The 21,200-nt window shown below is 37.0% G+C and overlaps 2 protein-coding genes across 2 annotated transcripts; both read left to right on the plus strand.

The window, feature by feature from the left end:
- The first annotated feature begins 3,547 nt into the window (after positions 1 to 3,547).
- LOC146147993 (uncharacterized) lies at positions 3,548 to 4,452 on the plus strand. The gene has a single exon (XM_083386392.1). The coding sequence runs from the start codon at positions 3,586 to 3,588 to the stop codon at positions 4,252 to 4,254; it is 669 nt and encodes a 222-aa protein (XP_083242518.1). The 5' UTR covers positions 3,548 to 3,585; the 3' UTR covers positions 4,255 to 4,452.
- On the plus strand, positions 4,238 to 11,186 carry LOC146147994 (programmed cell death protein 10-B-like). Its single transcript, XM_083386393.1, has 8 exons — positions 4,238 to 4,375; positions 4,453 to 4,608; positions 5,031 to 5,087; positions 6,545 to 6,665; positions 6,866 to 6,992; positions 7,510 to 7,591; positions 7,709 to 7,791; positions 8,194 to 11,186. The coding sequence occupies exons 2-8, from the start codon at positions 4,513 to 4,515 to the stop codon at positions 8,285 to 8,287; spliced, it is 660 nt and encodes a 219-aa protein (XP_083242519.1). The 5' UTR covers positions 4,238 to 4,375; positions 4,453 to 4,512; the 3' UTR covers positions 8,288 to 11,186.
- The last annotated feature ends 10,014 nt before the right edge of the window (positions 11,187 to 21,200 follow it).

A 21,200-nucleotide genomic window follows, 5' to 3' on the forward strand; every position in this document is an offset into this window, starting at 1 on the left:
TTGTGCTTTCCGGCATTAACCGGTTTGCCCATAATAGCCAACACAAACTTTGTGGATTTGTAATCAGACAACAGCAATACTTATTGAAGTAATAGTGAGGTTGATTGCCGAGGCAAATTAGTTTAATGAGACTTGCAATAAACCCTGCTTCAAACCCACCCACCACTAACCCCAAATAGTGGCAAACAACCCAATCCCAAAACAACGGCGTCCCAGCGGCACAACGACATCCCATGCTTTGCACGAAAAACAACGGCGTTCCGACTTTGTCGCGCCGCGGCTTATCGTACCCATACTCCAGCATCGTCTACTATTTTTATACCATAATTTTTATAGTAGGCTATATACGCCTAATTAAGTTGGCTAACGTATTCTCGTTTTAATTATTCACCCTGATGAGGTCAGCTGGTAACTGCTGCCAAAACGTCGGTTATCACTTCGTTTACAACAGAAGAGCGATTTCTATCCATTGATTTGCAGTGTTTTAAACGAGTCTTTTAGAAATTACTTAAGTCACAGTCAAGTCATTTGGGAAATAACTTAAGTCTAAGTTAAATATTTAAAAGAAATAAGTCCCTGTCAAGTAAATATTTGGAGCAAGTCAAATCCAAGTCAAATTAGCCTACTGATATCAAAATAAAATAATAAAGCATTAAAATTGGTATACTCGACCGTTTATATAAGCAATAATATCTCAATTAAAAATATGTAGCAATTTCGTAGTTTTACGCGCAAAAATTAAGATAATTCAAATTTATAATAAAATTTAATATGACAACACATGTTACCCTCAACAAAACACTTATTTGTAAACGTTAAACACAAATATGTAGCCCATGGGTACTGAACTATTTTTAGCAAAGGTACAATTAAAATTTGCTTATGTCCGTTATAACTCTCACGAAATAATTACAGTGATACAAAATGTAACACGGTACAATTTACATATGTCCTTTGCTTTAGCTAAAAATTTGGTAATGTCCGTCGCTAGAAAGGGGTTTTCAATGAGCAGCAGCTATTGTTTGCCAAGAAAAAGCTCATCAAATTGCATTGCTAAGTAAATACCGAGACAGATATGGTCCGGATTCAACAATGAAAAGGTCCGCATTCGGACCGCGGTCCGCCAGTTAAGTAAAGGTAGCCCTAAAGTGGCCTAACACGTCGGAAGTCGTAAACTAATTTAGTATATAATTTCGATCAGAAAACTGGCTCTAAAATGACATTTATTTCTAGAAGATCGCAAAAACATCATTCAAGTAAATTATGTTTGCATAACTAAAAGCCTTATTAGATGAAAGAAAAAAAAAATTCACTCGATTTATCACGTTCCCAGTCCATATTAATTTATAATAAAATTATGTAGGCTACATGCAACATCTTGGGGAAGAATAAATTATATTAATAGCTAGTTTAAAAGTTATTAGCCTACGTTTTAGTACTAAAAAGGCGTTAAACAAAAAATATTCAACAGAAAACTTTTCAAGATGTGCTGCCATGGCTAACTTTTTCTACTTTTTTTGTTGAACTTTCCAGCTTCCTACGTAAAATTTAATTTAGTTTCTAGGAGTCTGTATATTTAACAACGCGCATTTTTTACCAAATAATAAAACGAATTTTTTAAGGTATTGAGTCCCCTGAATTAAAAATTATACTATTTTTTCGGCGCTGTATATAAATAACGCGATTGTACGCGCTGGTAACCAAACACCGTTTGTTTGGGTTGGGTATGCTTTACGAGAGTTAAAAGGAAGTTTTACCTAACATTTTAAAATCAGATCTTATTGTTCTATTCAAATATATGGGCAACATGTGTCTATAAGCGTCGTATAAACCGTACAGAATAGCGGTTAATTGAATTTTTGGTTATTTCGTTCAGTGGATTGCGATTTACGGAATTTAATAATGCTGGTTATATACCATTTTATTAAATTGAGAAATACCCTTTTTGTTAATAACCAAAAACCTACTACAATCCAAACAATAACTGAAGGGTGTCACTAATGTGGAAACAGTTTAGTTCAAGTGTAAAAGATATATTGGTTTAGCAATTAAAAAAATAAATATTTTAAGATACCAATAGTTTATAATTACTCAAAAAATGGGGTTGCCAGGTATTTTTTATTTTACCAATACAACCAAAATACAGATGAGCATGTATGAAATACCTCATTTGTAAATTAAAGATTCTTCGTTCAAAACAGTATATATAAGTTTTTGAGTATTTCTACATATATTAGTTTCCAAAATTGGTGTAACCTCGTCATTGGCCAGTCTTGAAAGTATGGCAGATCTCAACGAGATTCATGGGTGCACGGCATAAAAAGTCAGGGTGTTGGGTGCACTTTCAAGCTTTATTTTTGGCAGTTTAGTTTTTTTGGGGGGTGCACTTTTGGAAGGTTAGAAAAGACTTGCTGGTGCACTTGCCATACTGTGTGTATCATTTGTATTAGGGACACAAATGTTAGTCGAGTTGTTCATAAAATTTCCCCTTTTTGCTTTTTGAGATTACTGATATTATTCTCTTGAATATATACTATACTTATCTGAATCTTTTCTGATTTTGAGGGTAATATATGTTAATATATTTTTATTACGTAAAGCATTTTCATGAAGGAAATATATTGTTAACCTGCAAATTTGGTTATGCAGAGTTAGTTCAATTTTTCATCACAATCCACTAGTTATATATGTGTTTAATGCAGGGGTGTGCAACCTTTCATACTGTCGGGCCAAATATGTGTATTGGGATTATACCACGGGCAACTTGCATATCTCGTCGACTAAGCTGTTAGTTACTACCATGAAAAGAAACAATTTTCTTAATCAACGGAAAATATTTTAAAATCACTTTAACATGATCTTTGAAACTGGCTTGCTTTCCCAACCACCATATCCAAGTTCATTTTAATTGAAGTTTTGGCACCCCGTTCATTCTCAAAGTGTATATTAGTCTGACTAATAGTCAGTTCTGAGCGATGAGGGGATTTTATGAATCCCAGTTCGAAAAAATGTTCACATATGTACGTTGAACCGAACAATGCCATCTTTGAAGTGACAAATTTTCTCAGCTGTGGAAACCTATTTAGATTTGTAGTTTTATTTTGTTAACAAGCCACATTACTTTGCAATTACTTTATTTTTCTGCTTCCGTCAACCATCGAATTTTTGACTCAAAATTATGAACAAACTAGTAACTAACTGTTAGCAGTTACTGCAGCGATTGTTCCATGGTTGTTTTGAAACAATATCACAACAAAATAATGTTGTTTATGGCGATTTTAATCTTGAAGGAATTAGAATTTGCTTTACAAACAAAGTGACCGTTGGCGGTATAATTTAAGGTAAATCGCTTTCCACCTTATACTGTGAGTATTCTAATAAACTGAACATTTACATGACTATAAGGTGACCTAGATTTAGAAACAGTCAGAAAGTTTCTTTTTTTTTAACAGTTACCTAAAACAGTTAACGGATATTTTGTGTTGTGTGCCAAAAAACGCATTTGGCCCGCGGGCCGCATATTGCACGCCCCTGTTTTAATGTTTGAATTTTTATGTTTTGTTGCAGGAAAATTTTGTGCAAATCATGGTGCTGTTTCTTAATGTTTGCATTGGGCAATTTGTAGAAGTCCGCCACCGGGGCCAAATTGTTTGCGGAACAGTTCGCTACAAGGGATTTTTAAATGGAGTAAAGGGTGATTGGGTTGGAGTTGAACTGGAATACCCACTCGGTAGTCACAATGGCTGTTGGCGTGGTAGACAGTATTTCAAGTGCCCCGCAGATTGTGGCCTTTTCACTCATGCCAGCAATGTTAGATTCCGAAGAAAGGAAAGAAAACTGTTTGATTCATACAATAAAAAGCCTCTTGATGACATCTGTGCTGAAGATGGTTTAAACACTTCACAAGAATCCAATTTACATCCATCAGAGTTCAATACCTGCTACAGTATAGATAAAAGATTTTTACGTAGGGCACAATCTGCGTTTGAGGGATGGGACATGTTTGAAAAAGAAAAGCGATATCCACTATGCCAATCAGTAAGTGGAACTATGGCCCCTGCCACTGCAAGAACAACAATGAAGCCCTCCACCAGCAATCCTATACACCAGGAGTTGTTTTGCGACAGCAACCACTTTGGATCTCTTAACGCCAGTATTCCTCATTACACTATGCCCCATGAGATGCAGAGGCAGCATATTAAATACCTGCGAACTAACTCCAGTTTGAAGCAGCCAAGATTTTTGTCTGTGTAAACTACCACTTATATTCTTAGTAGGCGTGAAAAAGTGTTTTTATCTTGAAACTGTGATTTGTTTTACCATTTTTGCATGAACGTATGAAATTTGTTTAAAATGTTGCGGCACTTACTTCGAGGTATTATTCAAGCTTTCACTCTTGGAAACTGTGATTTTTAAATGTCTTATTTATTTACTTGCACTATGTTTCTTTAGGTTTTACTTTTACACATTTGAATAATGTGGAAATCCACAACATTATAAACATCTTTTGTTATGGCTGCTTCAACGAACAACAACGAAAACCACAGAGCTCCACCCTCTGTTGTTTCAGTTCCTCTTCACATTGGTTTATTTCCAGTCTTAGACACTGTAAGTAATTTATTATTGACATTGTGTATGAAAAGCTTTATAAGGTATGTTTTTTTTATGCAGTTGAGTTTAGATACTTTCTGGAAAAAAATACATGTGAAATGTACATTTTTTTAGTACTAATCTTATATGTAAACATGTTAACACAAAACCATTTTAGAACTCTCAAATACTTTGACAAGCTAACTGACTTTATTAACTCATTAAACACATCTTTTGTTGCTAAAAATATTTTTTTTTTTAATTTAAATCTTCTTCCATTTTTATATTAAATCACTATTTATTTTAATTTTTTTCTTTAATGTTTTAGTTGCTACTGTTATATTATATGCCCTTTGTTTAAGCTGAGTGATTACTCAGCAATGTAAATTCAAAAAGCATAAATTTTTAACATGCCTAATGTTTTGCAATATATGTTTTAGCTTGCAAAAGAATGCGACAGTCAAACAATTCAACTACTTAAAGATGCATTCACACAGGTAACCAATAACTTATTATGCATGTTCACTACTATTAAGTTCTGTTTTTTAGTGATTATGTTGTTAGTCAACACTTTACAATACTTTTGTTGTGTCCTTGCCGATCCAATACCTACCTGCAAATATTAGATTGTTATAAGATGCTAGTTTAACAAATAGCCTATTACTGGTTGTAGTTAATAAATTGTTCCTTGTTACCTTGAGAGAGAAAAATTTCACAACAAGAATATAAACTAGTAGGCATCAATTAATTATTAAGTCAAGACATTAAAGCAGTGTTTCTCAACCGGTGCGCCGCGAGAAAATGAGAAAAAATGTTTAAATCAAAATAAGACCTAAATTTGTCCGAATAAGGCCTAAATGGCAAGAATAAGGCCTTCACAACCTTTGACTTAACCCCAAACCCCACCCATAACTTCAACAAAAACTCCCATAATAATTTTACCATAACCCAAATTCTAATTCTACCCATTACTATCGTCTTACCACAAACAGAGGCAAACAATCTTGTGCCAAAACAGCGGCGCCCTAACAGCGCTTTTTAAACTAAGGCACCCAAACTTCGACACCAAAATGGCCGATGCCTAGAAGATGTCCTTTAATCGTCCCATACCTTTTTTTACAGTTTTGGGTCTTATTTTATCCATTTAGGTTCTTATTCTGTTACATTTTGGATTTATTCCGAGTTAGATGTTGTTGCTTTTGGGGCTTACTCTGTGTTTCCATCAAACTCTAACAAAAATACCGTGTGTTATCATAGTTTACCGCATGAAAGGTATATCTCTTTAAGCCTGTCTTATTGAGCACATCATATTTTATAGCAGGGCTGTGGAGTTGGAGTCAGATTTGGGACTCGACGTAGTGTCGTCGATTTGTTTTGCTTGAGTTGGACTGCCTGAGTCCCAAGTTCCGAGTCCGACATGCGCAGTACCAATTTTGAAACTAATAATGCCGCCAAATGTAAATTGAAAAGGCGAAATAGCATATGGTGGATATTTTACAGCAATGTATTGTGGTTGGATGAGATATATGACACCCCTATGAGGGGGTTATTGAAAATCCACCTTAATTTAGTTACGCTGTAGGGTTGCTGACGGACTCGGAGTTTAAAGAAATCGCACATTTGGCCAGAGTAGGACTCAGGAGTTGGAGTCGGGTTATTTTCAACCGACTTCGCAAGCTGCTTTATAGATAATAAAATTAGGAGCATGATGTAATAAAAACTGTCAGCAAAAAACAAAGTATCCAAACAAAGTTAGCGGTCAACTCGCTCGTCAGGTGCGCCGCCACGTTTTGAAAGATTACAAGTGCGCCCTGGGGTAAAAAAGGTTGAGAAACACTGCATTAAAGAGAAGCTTACAACATAAAACCGAAGCAAAATCTGCAGTATGTTACATTAAATACGTTATGGCTAAACTGCAATGTCATTTAAATATTTTGTTTGTTTCCTACTATAGGCTGAAAAGGGAGCACCAGGATTTACACAAGAACTTCTAAGTGGAGTCATCCAGAAAGAAGTGCCAAATGAAATTAGTTTTACAAAAAGCTTACTTCGTATGTCAGGCCAAGATAGCCAAGGTATTTTACGATTAAGTCAAGTATTTGAAAATTTTATTTTTATTTTTAATTATAAGTATTTTATAAATGTTTTTTTGTTGTGCTACAGTTAACAGTTTTGCACCCTGGCCTTGAAAAAATATTTTATCTGCGGGATTGAAAACAATTTATTTACTGTGTGTATTTATATTCATTTTATGTTGTAATTTAATTTCAAACAGAACACAGACTTCATCGAACTGAAAGGGAGTTCGTTCGATTATCCGAGCAGTCACAAAAGCTAAAAATCATCCTTTCGCGAATTCCTGACGAGATGAGTGATAGGCCGAGATTTTTGCAAACCATAAAGTAAGTAAAAAAGCTCTTACTGTAATCCAAAAATGTTGCGACCTAATTTAAACGCTGAGCTACTTTCCATTTTGAGTTCCTGTTCGAATTTGTGCTAAACGTTTGTAGTTTAAGGAAATTGTCGCCCTCCCGACGAAGCTACTAAAAGGCATACGCACTTCCTGACAAAGGTCAGGATGTTTTTTGTCCCTGTATTGGCCCGTTTGTATAGTTGCTCCGCCGCTATTCATACAACAAACACTCTTTATTAAGTTTAGATGCTAAGTTTAAAATAAGCTCCACTTGTGAAATGTAGGCTAATTTCCTCCCGGACTAACCTATATTTTATCTACGGATTTTACGACGCTTACAAACGACTTTTTGACGTTAGTATGCTTTAAAACTCTGCTTTATGTGCGGTGAAAAAGCAAGATGTAAAAAACCTTTCGTAACTCCTGCTTTTTATAGGAAAACTATCGAGTAGTTCTTATTAAAAAACTGTTCTAACATAAAGCAACAACTTTTTTGGCTTTTTCAGAGACATTGCAAGTGCAATCAAAGACCTACTATCTGCAGTTAACGACGTATTCAAGAAATACAGCACCAGAGATAATAAAAGGGTACCGTTGGAGTTAAACTGTTTATTCTTGTTGCCTAGACACTAGTCTTAAATAATTTCGCCTTGTTATACACTACAGACGCATATCGCTTTTTAAATATGTTAAATTAATTTGCAGTTACTGGACCACCAGAAAAAGGAATTTGTCAAGTGTTCGAAAAGCTTTAGCGACACGTTAAAGTCATACTTCAGAGACGGCAGGTAAGCAAACACAAGTTGTGTACCTCAAAGTTGTGTTATTAAGCGTTTGTATACTACAGTGGCAAAACGCGTGTGTTACTTTATATTGATGTAACACAATTTGTGTCCTACTCATTATATTCTACTTGTGATAAACTCGTTGCGACCGTTCATTGTGAAGCCCTGCCCCCATATGCGTTTGCGTTTGCGTTTCTTTTATGATTGGATATCAATCATAGTTGGATCAAATTGCGGGCCTGCGAGTAACACCCGATTGTGCGGCCGATAATAATTTACAGCTGCGCGCTCAATTCAGTTCTCGCCTATTTCGAGTCGAATCCCATAACTGCTACATCCCTGTCAGCAACAGTAGTATATAGCAATTGCGCAGCGTTCTTTACTTTTACACACTTGTTCCCACAGTGAGGTGCCGGTCTACGCCAGCGCCAACCGCCTCATCCACCAGGCCAACGCCATTCTCTTCGTCTTCAAGGCGTCATCGTCGTCATCACGGTGATCACGTCATCTGAGTGACGTCACACACCGCCAAGCGCGCGGAACCGCCCCTCGCCCCAAGAACTTCAAAAACAATTAAACGCCCAGAGGCTGTTTCCCCCTCGGAACTAGAAATTTTCCCGGAGGCCTTAGCCAAATAATATCGCTACGTGCCCCATAAATGAATGACTATCAATGTTATAGGTCGCAAGTCGGCGATTTGCGCCAATGATATTATTTTGGTTAACGTAAAAATCACACACGGACACGACCGGCTGTTACTCAGCAGTCGTGGGACGCATTGGTTCAGCATAATGTGGAAGACTTTAAACCCAAAACCCCATTTAAATTCCAGAGAGCTACTTCAGTCGTCGGGGAACTTGGGCGTTGCCAGTACGCGGTTTAGGTAACGCGCCAGTCGCCAATGTTGCAATCCATGACCCGGCGAATTCCTTGCCGTCGCTTTCGCCAATGATTAATCCGACCAAAAGCGGCAAACAGAGCCGACAGCATTACGCAGCACGCCGCGTTACCTCAAAACAGACATAAGAAGGCGTTGCGACCTCGCATATTGAAACTTGCTTCCTCTCAACTCGTTGCCAGATCGTATTACGACGCGGGTTTCATATTCGCGACTGTGGCGTTATTGATGTAGGGCCGTCATTAAATTAAACATGACTTTTTATTATTTACCTTTAGCTTAAACAGAAGTTGAATGTACATAGTGACCTCGGTGAAATGTGAAAACTAAGCAGAGTTTATATGTATGTGCCGTCTTTACACCGACTGGTTGTTAATTGCTTGCACCAAACCAACGCGAAACAATTGTTTTCCGGTTCGTCGTTTTTTTACACACTTGTGTTTGGCTATCTGGCGCTAGATGGGGATATGCGATGTATAGACGTATGTACAGCGACCGCCGATAGGCCTTTGCGATGGCCTTTAAGTAAACACAATAAGCGCCAAACCGGACAATCGACATACAATGAGTTGGAACGCACCACTGGTGGAACAAAGCGCTGTACAGTAACTGGGATTTTTGAAACCGACAGTTCTTCACCAGGCGCTCGTAAATGGCAAGTTACTGTTTAGTAGTTTTGGTCGGTATATTGGTAGAGCATTTACTACAAGGGAGCACTTGTCCATGGCAAAAATCAACTGAAATGGTACTTTTGGTCGGCACAAGGGAAAAGTCCTTCCACTTCTAATAAATAATTTTTGTCGACTGTCTTTCTACAAAAATGTTGTCAGACGTACCGGGGGCCTACAAAAATAACTTCCTTTTACACCAATGAGTCAAAAAACTAAGACTTCATGAATGTTGTAACCCCGCTTCTGGCCAGTTCGTCAGTTCAACTTAACATGGCGTTTTGTTGGTGCTCTATTCCCCGCGCAGTGCACAACTCCGCTGGTGTGCGGCATCTTCCTTGCATCCGGTTTTACCGTCTCCTCATCCTTACCACCCTTACTGCAACCACCACCACCCCTACTGCTGCTGTTGTTGTTGTTTTGTGCCTTGCGGTGTTTCCTGCCCTTCCCCCTCCGCAGCAGGGCCCGCTCACACCCGGCCCTCTTTGTTATTATTGCGTTGTATTGTGATTGTCACACCAACTCTTTGCTTGATGTTTGTTGGTTTGATCTGTTTATTTTGCGCCAGCCATCATATGGTCTTAGTGCGATCGCGCATTTTTGCATTTTTGCCGTGTTACGCAAATGATCCTGTTGCCTGAAGAAGTTTTGGACCGTCAAACATTACTGTCTACCGTGTAACAACCCAATGCTGTTGCCAAGTATCGCAAGGTAATGGTCACTCACAGCACACCGAACCTGTGCCTTTTCTCTCATACGTCGTTTAAACAACCCTTCCACCCATACAAACGAAAGGATGAAACGTACTATTGGGCAATTTAATTGTAGCTTTACAACATGTTTTTACGGTCTTTTTGTCAGCAATCTCACTATCGCCAAACGAACACATTGACCGTACAACACTTAGCTTGCACAGAGCCATTATGTTTAAATGTCATATTTTACACCCGGGCGTTTTAGCGATCTGGCCCAACCATCTTGAAAATCAAACATTACATGGATGTTCAAAAACACGATTTAAACAAGGGTGTGCTTTTTCACTTGTTGCAAAAACTCAATGTTTTTATTGAAATTGCCGTCATTTGCAGTTAGTTATCACCCACCCATCTAATCTGGTGCTTGTGCGGATGGCGATAAACTAGAAACTTTTCTGTTTATCAGTTCTTTAAAGTGAACAATTGTCGTCAAATATTAACTATTGATTCTCATTGAATTTCTACATTTTAATTAAGAATAAGATTTGAGATGATATGCTGATCGGCGACCCTGTTTGCAATTCACAATATCGACATTTAGTTTTCCACAGTTTAAGACCATTTTGGGTCCGACCACTATATATTTACAGAATGCACTTTGTATTTTTTACCGAAAAGCCGTCGTAATATCCACAAGTTTTTATGTCACAATTGCACGACGGTTTCAACATCATCGAAATTAATTTCAAAACGCAGTCGAGGCGAAAACACCTTGCATTGTACCGCAGGTTTTACTTGCAACCCTCTACCTTATCACACGAGGATGACGTATTATAATACCCTCTTATATCTGCTTTTATTATAGCGAGAGGCTGTTGTAAGCCCTACCTTGTGTATGTAAGTGATAACTGTTGCGCATATATATTCTTTTCCATTCAAACACTATCGGGCGATATGTATAAACATTACACACACGTGAATTAATTTCACGAAGTGATATATTTAATTCACAAAAGGACTTTCGTGATGAACTTCCCGCACCTGATAATAATGTTAATGACAATATACGCTTTTGCGCCTTGTGATTCGCCGTTCATTTATTTCGTTCAGATTACGTTTCTAATAAAGTTAGTACAACTGGAACACGTGTAGAATTTCTTTAGTTTAAGCGTTTGAGAACATACAGTTGTTGCCTGTTTTTTGTCTACGTTATGAAGTTACGCGTTATTCCATATATTTTTTTATTAACACTAATCTGATATCGCTTATTTATAGATTAACGTTCGTCTATACAGCTTGGCAAAAATTTAAAAGAAATTGTACTCGTACGTCGTATATAATTATTGCGTACAGCTGCAGGTGGTTACAGAGTAGAAGGAAAATTATTTGATACCATACGTCAGGGGTCGGCAACCTTTCGTACGCAGTGTGCCAGTTTATGCGTAATGTCAAAATATTAACAACTCGCGTGCCAAACATTTTTCTATGTTTGGTTTCGCACTGGCAATCAGGGCTGCGGAGTCGGTTAAAAACAACCCGAGTCCGACTCCGGCCAAATATCAGATTTCATCACGTCCCGAGTCCGACTCAGCCTCTGTATTTCACCAATTTACGTAACTAAATTAAGGTGGATATTCCGCAATCCACTCATAGGGTCATGGAAAATATGCCACGAGCATATGCTATTCCACCTTAACCATTTACAGTTTGTTGCCATATCAGTTTCGAAATTTGGTACTGCGTATGCCGCACACGTAGGACTCAGGTAGTTTTACCTGGTCTTACTCGACTCCCGAGTGCGACTCAGCAGCCCTGCTGTGATCTGACATCTAATTTACCTATCTTTTTTGAAATATACTTCGATACTTTCAAGCCGATACCTAGAAGTGTTAACTATCAGTTTCGCTTTTTGTTGGTTTCTCAGTCGCACAAAAACACACGTGCTTACTTTTAATGTAGAACAGTGGTTCTCAACCTTAAAGTTTAGGATTTAAACGAGTTGTAGCCTACTTTTAAATAGTTGGGCACAACACTTGCAGTATTGTGACCTAAGATGAAGTTCAAAGTAGACCGTTAACTCTTTGTTACATCACAATGCTGCAAACTACGAAACTGGCTAAGTTCTAAATTTGATGGACAAGCCGCCTTCAACATCTTGCTTTTAGCAATTAAGATATAATTTTGTAATATATTTGGCGGACCGGCAGGAAAGTTGACGCGAAACTAGCACCAAATATATTTAAAATTATAAACGCATTGCTAAGTAAGTCCACACCTACGTTATATTATAAAGAAAAAAATAAATTTCAATGATTGGCAGAAAACGGAGTAGATTCTTTGTCTTGCGAAATATGGCGGTAAAATTTTGCGGATGCATTCCGTGTTTTATGATAATATAACAACAAGAGTAGAATAAATATGTGCATCTATTTTGTTTTGCTGAATGTGTCACCGTCTCCCTGTTACGACAATTTAAACTAGAGGTCGACAACCTACGACTCGCGGGCCGGATCTCCAGCGAAAATCATCTGGTCCGCAAACTCTTTTACAAACTGTACACAAGGCCATGCCCAATATATTTAACTGTTATATACGAAAAAAATACGAAAATGCACAAAATTTTCGCGCCCTACGCGTATCTAATTAGCCTTTAAATTATATGAGCGTTTTGATGAAGTCTTCTGAGATCAAAAGTGACGTGCGCATGACAACTAAATGTTGGACATTTTTCGTAGCATGAAACTCCCTAAAATGCATTTTTCTTCAAATTAATTCGCTGACGTATTCTTCTATAATAAACATTAACAAAAAGAGTATAAGAAATATTTTCATATTTTATTTTGTGTGTGCCCAATGCGTCACGTGTCGGTTTTGCCAACTTACGCAATTTTTTCGCGATGCGCGCGTTGCTTCCTGTTGTAGTATAACTATAGACTCATTTTCAACTGGATCAAACATTTAGGTCCGCATTTTAAAGTTCTTAAAGGCCACACGTTTTTATAACAAAATTGTTAGTGTAAATTAAACCGAGAACTTGCTGAGTTGATTTGGCCCGCGACTACGTAAAGGTTACCGACCTCTGATTTAAACCAAACAAACGCATTTTTTCGTATAATAATTATAATTTATTGCGTACAGCTGCAGGTGGTTACAGAGTAGAAGGAAAATTATTTGATACCATACGTCAGGGGTCGGCAACCTTTCGTACGCAGTGTGCCAGTTTATGCGTAATGTCAAAATATTAACAACTCGCGTGCCAAACATTTTTCTATGTTTGGTTTCGCACTGGCAATCAGGGCTGCGGAGTCGGTTAAAAACAACCCGAGTCCGACTCCGGCCAAATATCAGATTTCATCACGTCCCGAGTCCGACTCAGCCTCTGTATTTCACCAATTTACGTAACTAAATTAAGGTGGATATTCCGCAATCCACTCATAGGGTCATGGAAAATATGCCACGAGCATATGCTATTCCACCTTAACCATTTACAGTTTGTTGCCATATCAGTTTCGAAATTTGGTACTGCGTATGCCGCACACGTAGGACTCAGGTAGTTTTACCTGGTCTTACTCGACTCCCGAGTGCGACTCAGCAGCCCTGCTGTGATCTGACATCTAATTTACCTATCTTTTTTGAAATATACTTCGATACTTTCAAGCCGATACCTAGAAGTGTTAACTATCAGTTTCGCTTTTTGTTGGTTTCTCAGTCGCACAAAAACACACGTGCTTACTTTTAATGTAGAACAGTGGTTCTCAACCTTAAAGTTTAGGATTTAAACGAGTTGTAGCCTACTTTTAAATAGTTGGGCACAACACTTGCAGTATTGTGACCTAAGATGAAGTTCAAAGTAGACCGTTAACTCTTTGTTACATCACAATGCTGCAAACTACGAAACTGGCTAAGTTCTAAATTTGATGGACAAGCCGCCTTCAACATCTTGCTTTTAGCAATTAAGATATAATTTTGTAATATATTTGGCGGACCGGCAGGAAAGTTGACGCGAAACTAGCACCAAATATATTTAAAATTATAAACGCATTGCTAAGTAAGTCCACACCTACGTTATATTATAAAGAAAAAAATAAATTTCAATGATTGGCAGAAAACGGAGTAGATTCTTTGTCTTGCGAAATATGGCGGTAAAATTTTGCGGATGCATTCCGTGTTTTATGATAATATAACAACAAGAGTAGAATAAATATGTGCATCTATTTTGTTTTGCTGAATGTGTCACCGTCTCCCTGTTACGACAATTTAAACTAGAGGTCGACAACCTACGACTCGCGGGCCGGATCTCCAGCGAAAATCATCTGGTCCGCAAACTCTTTTACAAACTGTACACAAGGCCATGCCCAATATATTTAACTGTTATATACGAAAAAAATACGAAAATGCACAAAATTTTCGCGCCCTACGCGTATCTAATTAGCCTTTAAATTAAATGAGCGTTTTGATGAAGTCTTCTGAGATCAAAAGTGACGTGCGCATGACAACTAAATGTTGGACATTTTTCGTAGCATGAAACTCCCTAAAATGCATTTTTCTTCAAATTAATTCGCTGACGTATTCTTCTATAATAAACATTAACAAAAAGAGTATAAGAAATATTTTCATATTTTATTTTGTGTGTGCCCAATGCGTCACGTGTCGGTTTTGCCAACTTACGCAATTTTTTCGCGATGCGCGCGTTGCTTCCTGTTGTAGTATAACTATAGACTCATTTTCAACTGGATCAAACATTTAGGTCCGCATTTTAAAGTTCTTAAAGGCCACACGTTTTTATAACAAAATTGTTAGTGTAAATTAAACCGAGAACTTGCTGAGTTGATTTGGCCCGCGACTACGTAAAGGTTACCGACCTCTGATTTAAACCAAACAAACGCATTTTTTCGCCGCTGCAAAACTTCTTGAGTATAGAGTTATTTTGTGAATGCATTATAATTCCAAGGTCCGCCCCTAAGGAGTTATCACAATATAAGCTCAAAAGCCACTCGTTTTTATAAAAAAAACATTTGCTGCTGGCGGCCACACGAAAATAAGTCGGCGGCGCACTACGAAATATATGTCAATCGACATTAGACCGCATCAGAAAATATCCAGAGTTACCCAAAGCAAATGGAGCGATTTATGATTAAATGCGCCACCAACAGTTCGACGTGTACATTTTTTTATATTCCGATTTGTTGTTTTAAGGCCTTTCCAAAATATCTTAATCCGGTCCTGATAATTGAAACAGGACATAGCATATTTAAAAAGTGAAAACCAGACAATTTTGTTTTGTAATTTTGATTTTATTTTTGGGATAAGCAGCTAAGAATAATTTATGCAAAACCAAAAAGTATTTTTCATGGGTAATCCTCCTTAAATTAAAAATATACTTTAAAATTTAACTTGGTGATTAAACGTATAGTACATGGGTTTTTAAAAATTTTGAAATAATAAGGAAAGTTCATAAAGTTACACTTAGATTATTACATAATGTCAAAATGCCTGCCTTGATAAGATGTATATATTGTTCGTGTTAATTCTACCCACTATTAAAATGTACCTTGGAAAAACGCAAGTAAAACACCTTCGGAAACCACGCGACACACCAGTTGCGGAACACTACCGGTACTCTTTTTGATAGTGTATTACGTACAAAAAATAAAAAAATGTTACTTTGCTATAGTATCGATGTTTTTGCAATAGGAACATAACACCGGTAGAGTCCCGTTGGCCTTTGTGTTTACTCATTATAATCTATCAACACTTTTTATCAAATTTGGTACACTACATAGTTTATCACTGTAAAGTTATAGCTTTATGGCGATTCGAGGAAAATTGATTTCCATAGACAAGGGGTTCCTGAACGTTTATTAATGCGGACACCCTAAAAATTTTTGAATTTTTTTACGTGGACCAGGATGAGAATACAATTTATAGAGATGACGTAAAAAATTGTGACGATATAAACAAGCAAACTTAAGAAACCTACTGTTTTCAGTACAACTGAGGTGAAACTGAAATGAAGTCTAAATACATTTAGGTAGAAGGCGCCAAAGCGTTTTTTTTATAGAAAGCATTCCTAAAAATATACGAGTTCGAATAAGCTTTTTATCACATAAAAAAAAAAAAAAAATTTGATCAGTCCCTAATTAACACTTTGATCATATCCTGTTATCGGCCATTTAACTTTAAAAAGAACAGGATTACCAACAAAATGCATGACAATTTTGGACATTGCAAAAACATAGTTATTTTGCTTTATCTCACCTATATTTCTTCCTTGTATTGGCCGTTAGTTCTCTTTTGCAACTTAGTGGCATATTTACTGTAGGTCAGTCTTGTTACAGCTTTGCCCTGCGGTGTTCGAAAGCTACTCTTTTATTCAACTTCCATCTGCGATCAACAGAAAAAAATTTCGCATTAAAATGCGCATTAAAAAATTTAGTAAATTCCATGTTACATCTTGTTGCCATTTTCCATTTTCAAAAACATTACAAAAGAAAAAAATGAGTAGTTGCTAGTGCCAATTAAAACACCGTTTTATTAAATAATTTTTTTTGGTGTAAAGTAAACCCTAGGATGGTTTGATATTCCGTAAAAGTTACAGACATGCTTTCATCACAGGCTACGCGATTAACAAACAAGCTTTTTATTGTTAAGAATGTAAAAAACAGTTATGCTTTGGCATGTACTAAAGAAAACAGTGACTAGCCGCTATATTAGAATATGTAAGACCTCTTTACATAATATGAGCGATAGCTACTGTCAGGCCAGTCGGTATTTCATCTCACTCTTCGCCGAAGTCGGATGGGCAGAGACAAATGTTAAGGTGCGCAGGTGTGGAATCTATAGGCCTATGTTTTCTGCACATTTGACTTTCCTACCACAGCTTAACCCTTATTGGCAATTTAGGTATACAATTTAATAATTCTGGTATGTAGCCCACACCAACTGTGTTAAAAATTCCGTATGTGCACCTGCAACATAATGTAGAATGGCTGTCAAACAGAGGACTCGATGACTATACGGTCTTTCGCTGTCTCCTGGGAACGTCAAATATTGCAAAACATTTTGATTTCGTCGTTTTTTTTAACATTTGGAATTTTTTTTAAATCATATCTATCTATCTGACAGCTACATCATGTAAGTCGTACAAGCGGCAGGATAAAATGTTGCAAACGCTACCTTCCTTGTAACAACAAATTTATTTTTTATTTTTGTTTATTTGGTTGAAGTTAAAAAAAATTTTGCATGACACTATGAGCACACAAAAATGTTATGCTGCTTCTAATAGTCCCGATTTACATAATATAGAGGTCGCGTAATGAGTTCGCGCGAGAGTAGCAGTGCATTTATCTTACATTGGACGCATCAGACCAATGATGGTCAATTATTGTTTGCCAGAGGATCGCATGAGAAACAAAAATGTTGTTCAGGGTCTGCATCAACAGATTCTCCAATATACACAATATTATTTAGGGTTAATGTTTTAGTTTAAAATAAAAGAGCAGTAAGTAACATTGGTTTGGTAAGGGTCAGGGACGAATACAGGATTTTTGTTGTTTGGGTGGAGCATCAAACCAGGGCTGTGAGATACACACATCCTTGTGGCCAAGAGATTGTCTCAAAAGGCCTAAACACACAAAAATTTTCAACAAGAATTTAATTTTCAATTTACATTTTGCGAATATGCAAAAAATAAATAGCTTTAGAGGGCAATTGCCTCTTGCTTTTTATGGATCCGTACATGTTAAGTATACAAGCATTTAACAGGGAAACAGAAACAAACATACTAAATGTTTTTTACACCTGTAAAAATCCATATCACAGAAAAGATGGTACTGGATTTGGGGAAAACAGTGGAGCTACTGGATTGGGGAAACAGTGGTTTGAACAAGCAATCGGGCGTATACTTGCGGTTAAACCATAGCAACTCCCAATAGGAGAGCGCGAAATGTGTTTACTTGTGGTTTGTCACGTTGCCTGTCGGAAAACTTGCGCTAGGCAACTTACCTATAATGTACGAGCGGCTACATATCACAGCAACTCCGACAAGACGAGAAATCCCGCAGCCATCTTGAGGCACTTTTTATGTTTGATATCAGGCAATTGTTTTGTGGTGAATAATTATACAAATTACAGCGTAACATCATTTCGTAAGACTAGAAAGACAAACCGGACAAAAAAACGCACTAACTGCGTAACATGCAGTTTGTTCAAAGTAAAAGTCCTTAACGTTAGGCGAGTCGTGAACTATTTTTGCAAAAACAATCGCTTAAACACAACAATTTATTATGCAGTCAGCAATATGACTTTCGAAAAGACAGTTAAATGGGGAATCTATAAGGACATAGGCGCCATAGCACCTCCCAAATTTCCGAATTTTATGTTTAGTTATTCTCAGGCTTAGACTAACAACCCCTCATTACCGGGTTCATACAATAAGACCTACAAAGGAACAATATCTAAGGCAAAATAGTGCATATATTCTATAATAACATAGTATCATAATAAAGGCAAATATGCAGTAAAACGTCTGAATAAGATCTACACCCGTCGTAATAAGTCCTAGATTCACCGGAATAGGCCTAAAATGGACAAAATGACGTGTGAAATAGTAGGGAGACGGTATGGGACGATCGGGGGCCATCAGTCTGGCATCGGCCGCTGTTTTTGCACCGGATTGTATATGTGGGGGTATAAATTGGGTTGGGATTGAAATTTTCGGAGAAGTAGTAATGAAGTTAAGGGTGGAGTTTATAGGGTGTAGGTAAAATGATGTAGGTTATTAGTCCTATTTTGGTCCAAACCAAGAAACTAACGAATAGTTTTTTTTTTTACTAAAAGTCGACAATTGGCTGCATTTACAAACAGCAAATAATGCTACGCGTTCTGTAGAAGCAACTGCCTGAAGGAGACTCCAGAAATAAGTCGGACGTTAGATAATATCCTCGTCTATAAAACACAGTTTGGAACAAAGACCAAAATAAAACTATTACCTGATGGTTGGAATAGGGTTTAGTTTGAAATAAGACATAAACCTGATAGAATACGACCTAAACGGCAAGAATAAGATCTAAACAGATTTACCCAACCATCTGCCTCCCCTAATTTCATTACTAATTCTACTAATTATTTGGACCCTAACCCTAAATCTAACCCCACCTGTTGCCCACCCCTAACCTTGAACAAGGGCAACACTCTGGTGCCTAAGCGGCGCCTAAACGTTGAGGCCAGAACGTATTCCGACGTTTTCAGTTCGTATTCCGTCAAAGATATATTCAGCGTATTTGATACTGTTATGTCGTTATACTCAGTAGTACTATGCTATGAGCCTATTTTAGATATTGTTGCTTTATAGCTCTTGGAGAGAATAGTTCGCTTGATTTTTTTGGTAAAAGTTAAAGTTTGGCCTAACCGAAAATATTAGGCTGGTTATGACACTGACCCAAGCTCAGTATGTGCTCTCGCACACTTGAAAGGTGGGACACGTAGGCTAATTATGTAAGTTTTTTCGGTATTGCGAAATCAACGCGATTATAAAAAATAAATGTTAAAGACTAAATTTATTACCGACGAAATCATTTAAATACCTTACTTTGTCAACAAGGTGACTTTCACAGCTCAATAATTGGTGAGTTCAGTTCTGAGGGGTCAAAACTTAAAGGGCGCCATGGTTATGCCAACCAAATTCTAATATCTAATAAAAAGACAAAATGTGGCGAATCCCTTCAAAAGTGTTTGGAGTAGAAAATGTATTTACCAAAACTGTTTTTTAACTGTAGTGTGTATAGTTCTTTTTTTTGGTGTTTACATCGGCGATATCATATTTCTTCTTATACGGTAACTTACATCTCGAATGTATCTAATAATTCGTGGCCGCCAAAGATAAGCACCAATAATTTTTTTGGCTGAAATTGTACGCCCAAATTTTGCAATATATATAAGCTAGATTGGTCAGAAAAGCCTATTTCTTATTGTTAATTTACTAAGCCGACGATATTTAACGCCAAATGTCGTCACCGAGAAGTTTTCGAATAGCATGCAACGACAAACATCTTTGGCGGAAAGGTACTGGAATGTAACGGGACTTACATTATGAGGCAACACAAGGTAACTTACATAAGAAAAAAATAATTTTACTGCTGGTTCAGCTTTAAGTGGTAGATTCACTACTTGTCGACGTTAAGTTCTGCTTTTTAAGTTTCTTTTGAATGCGTCAACTTTAACAAAATCTTACAGCTTACATAAACGATTTTATGTGTTTTCCTCCTAATACACAGATATCATTGTTACGACATTAAGAGTTAACAAACAGACAAATATATGATTAATACGTTACATTAACCCTCCTTTTAAATAATCAAGGTTGGCAAGGACAGCTATACGAGAAAGGCTGCGTGTTATTTTAGATGCTAACGAAATTAAAATCTGTTACCCTATTACTGACTACAGTGCCAAACCGCGTTAGATGTTCTTAAAATCGGCGACAAGGTAATTTTTAGTATTTAGAACAGAAATAAAGTTAAGCAACAAATCCAACTGTGGGGTAATAAACTTACGTTGTTTGTATTTCAGTCTGTTATACAGTGGCGAGCCCTCCGGCTAAAAGTTGACAGGAATAGCTGGCATTTGCACGCCAAAGTAACGCAGAATTGTTAGCAGATAATCGTAAAAATTACTTGCAGTTTAACTTTTGCTATCATTCTGCAATTAAGATCAATCAGAAAAAAAAACTAAAAGTCGTCAAGTCAGTAAAGTATTTTGATTTTTGAAGTAAAAAATATACCTTTAGTCCTGCACATTTGGGAAATGCTAATCAGCAGTCTTCAGTTGCAGTAACAACTAAACTCGCAGTAAAATACAATCGTAAAATTTATCGAAATTAAAGCAATAAATTTTGCGGTTACAAATGTAACTGTGGTTAATATTGTATTTCACACTTGCGTTAACTGGGTTTTCATCGTGTTGCCCGTTACATTAAACAGATTTCAACAACAAATTTGAGAAACAAAATAAGTCAAAGATGAGTGTTTATTAATATTTAACGCACAATATGCGTTATGGCCTCATAAAGTCATGCATTTTAGGCTTTGATTGTTTTTAAACAAGGATCTTATTTCGATGCGCAATTCTGACAAGCTTCAGTTAAGATGCTGT

The sequence above is a fragment of the Ascidiella aspersa genome, chromosome 4 (assembly GCF_963924565.1).
Source record: "Ascidiella aspersa chromosome 4, kaAscAspe10.2, whole genome shotgun sequence".
Classification (NCBI taxonomy): Eukaryota; Metazoa; Chordata; class Ascidiacea; order Phlebobranchia; family Ascidiidae; genus Ascidiella; species Ascidiella aspersa.

Excerpts from the sequence above, each read along its gene's own strand:
- LOC146147993 (XM_083386392.1), top strand. The coding sequence starts at position 3,586 with ATGGTGCTGTTTCTTAATGTTTGCATTGGGCAATTTGTAGAAGTCCGC.
- LOC146147994 (XM_083386393.1), top strand. The coding sequence starts at position 4,513 with ATGGCTGCTTCAACGAACAACAACGAAAACCACAGAGCTCCACCCTCT. Across the intron at positions 7,592-7,708 it reads GCACCAGAGATAATAAAAGG|TTACTGGACCACCAGAAAAA; the intron begins GTACCGTTGGAG and ends ATTAATTTGCAG. Across the intron at positions 7,792-8,193 it reads TCATACTTCAGAGACGGCAG|TGAGGTGCCGGTCTACGCCA; the intron begins GTAAGCAAACAC and ends TTGTTCCCACAG.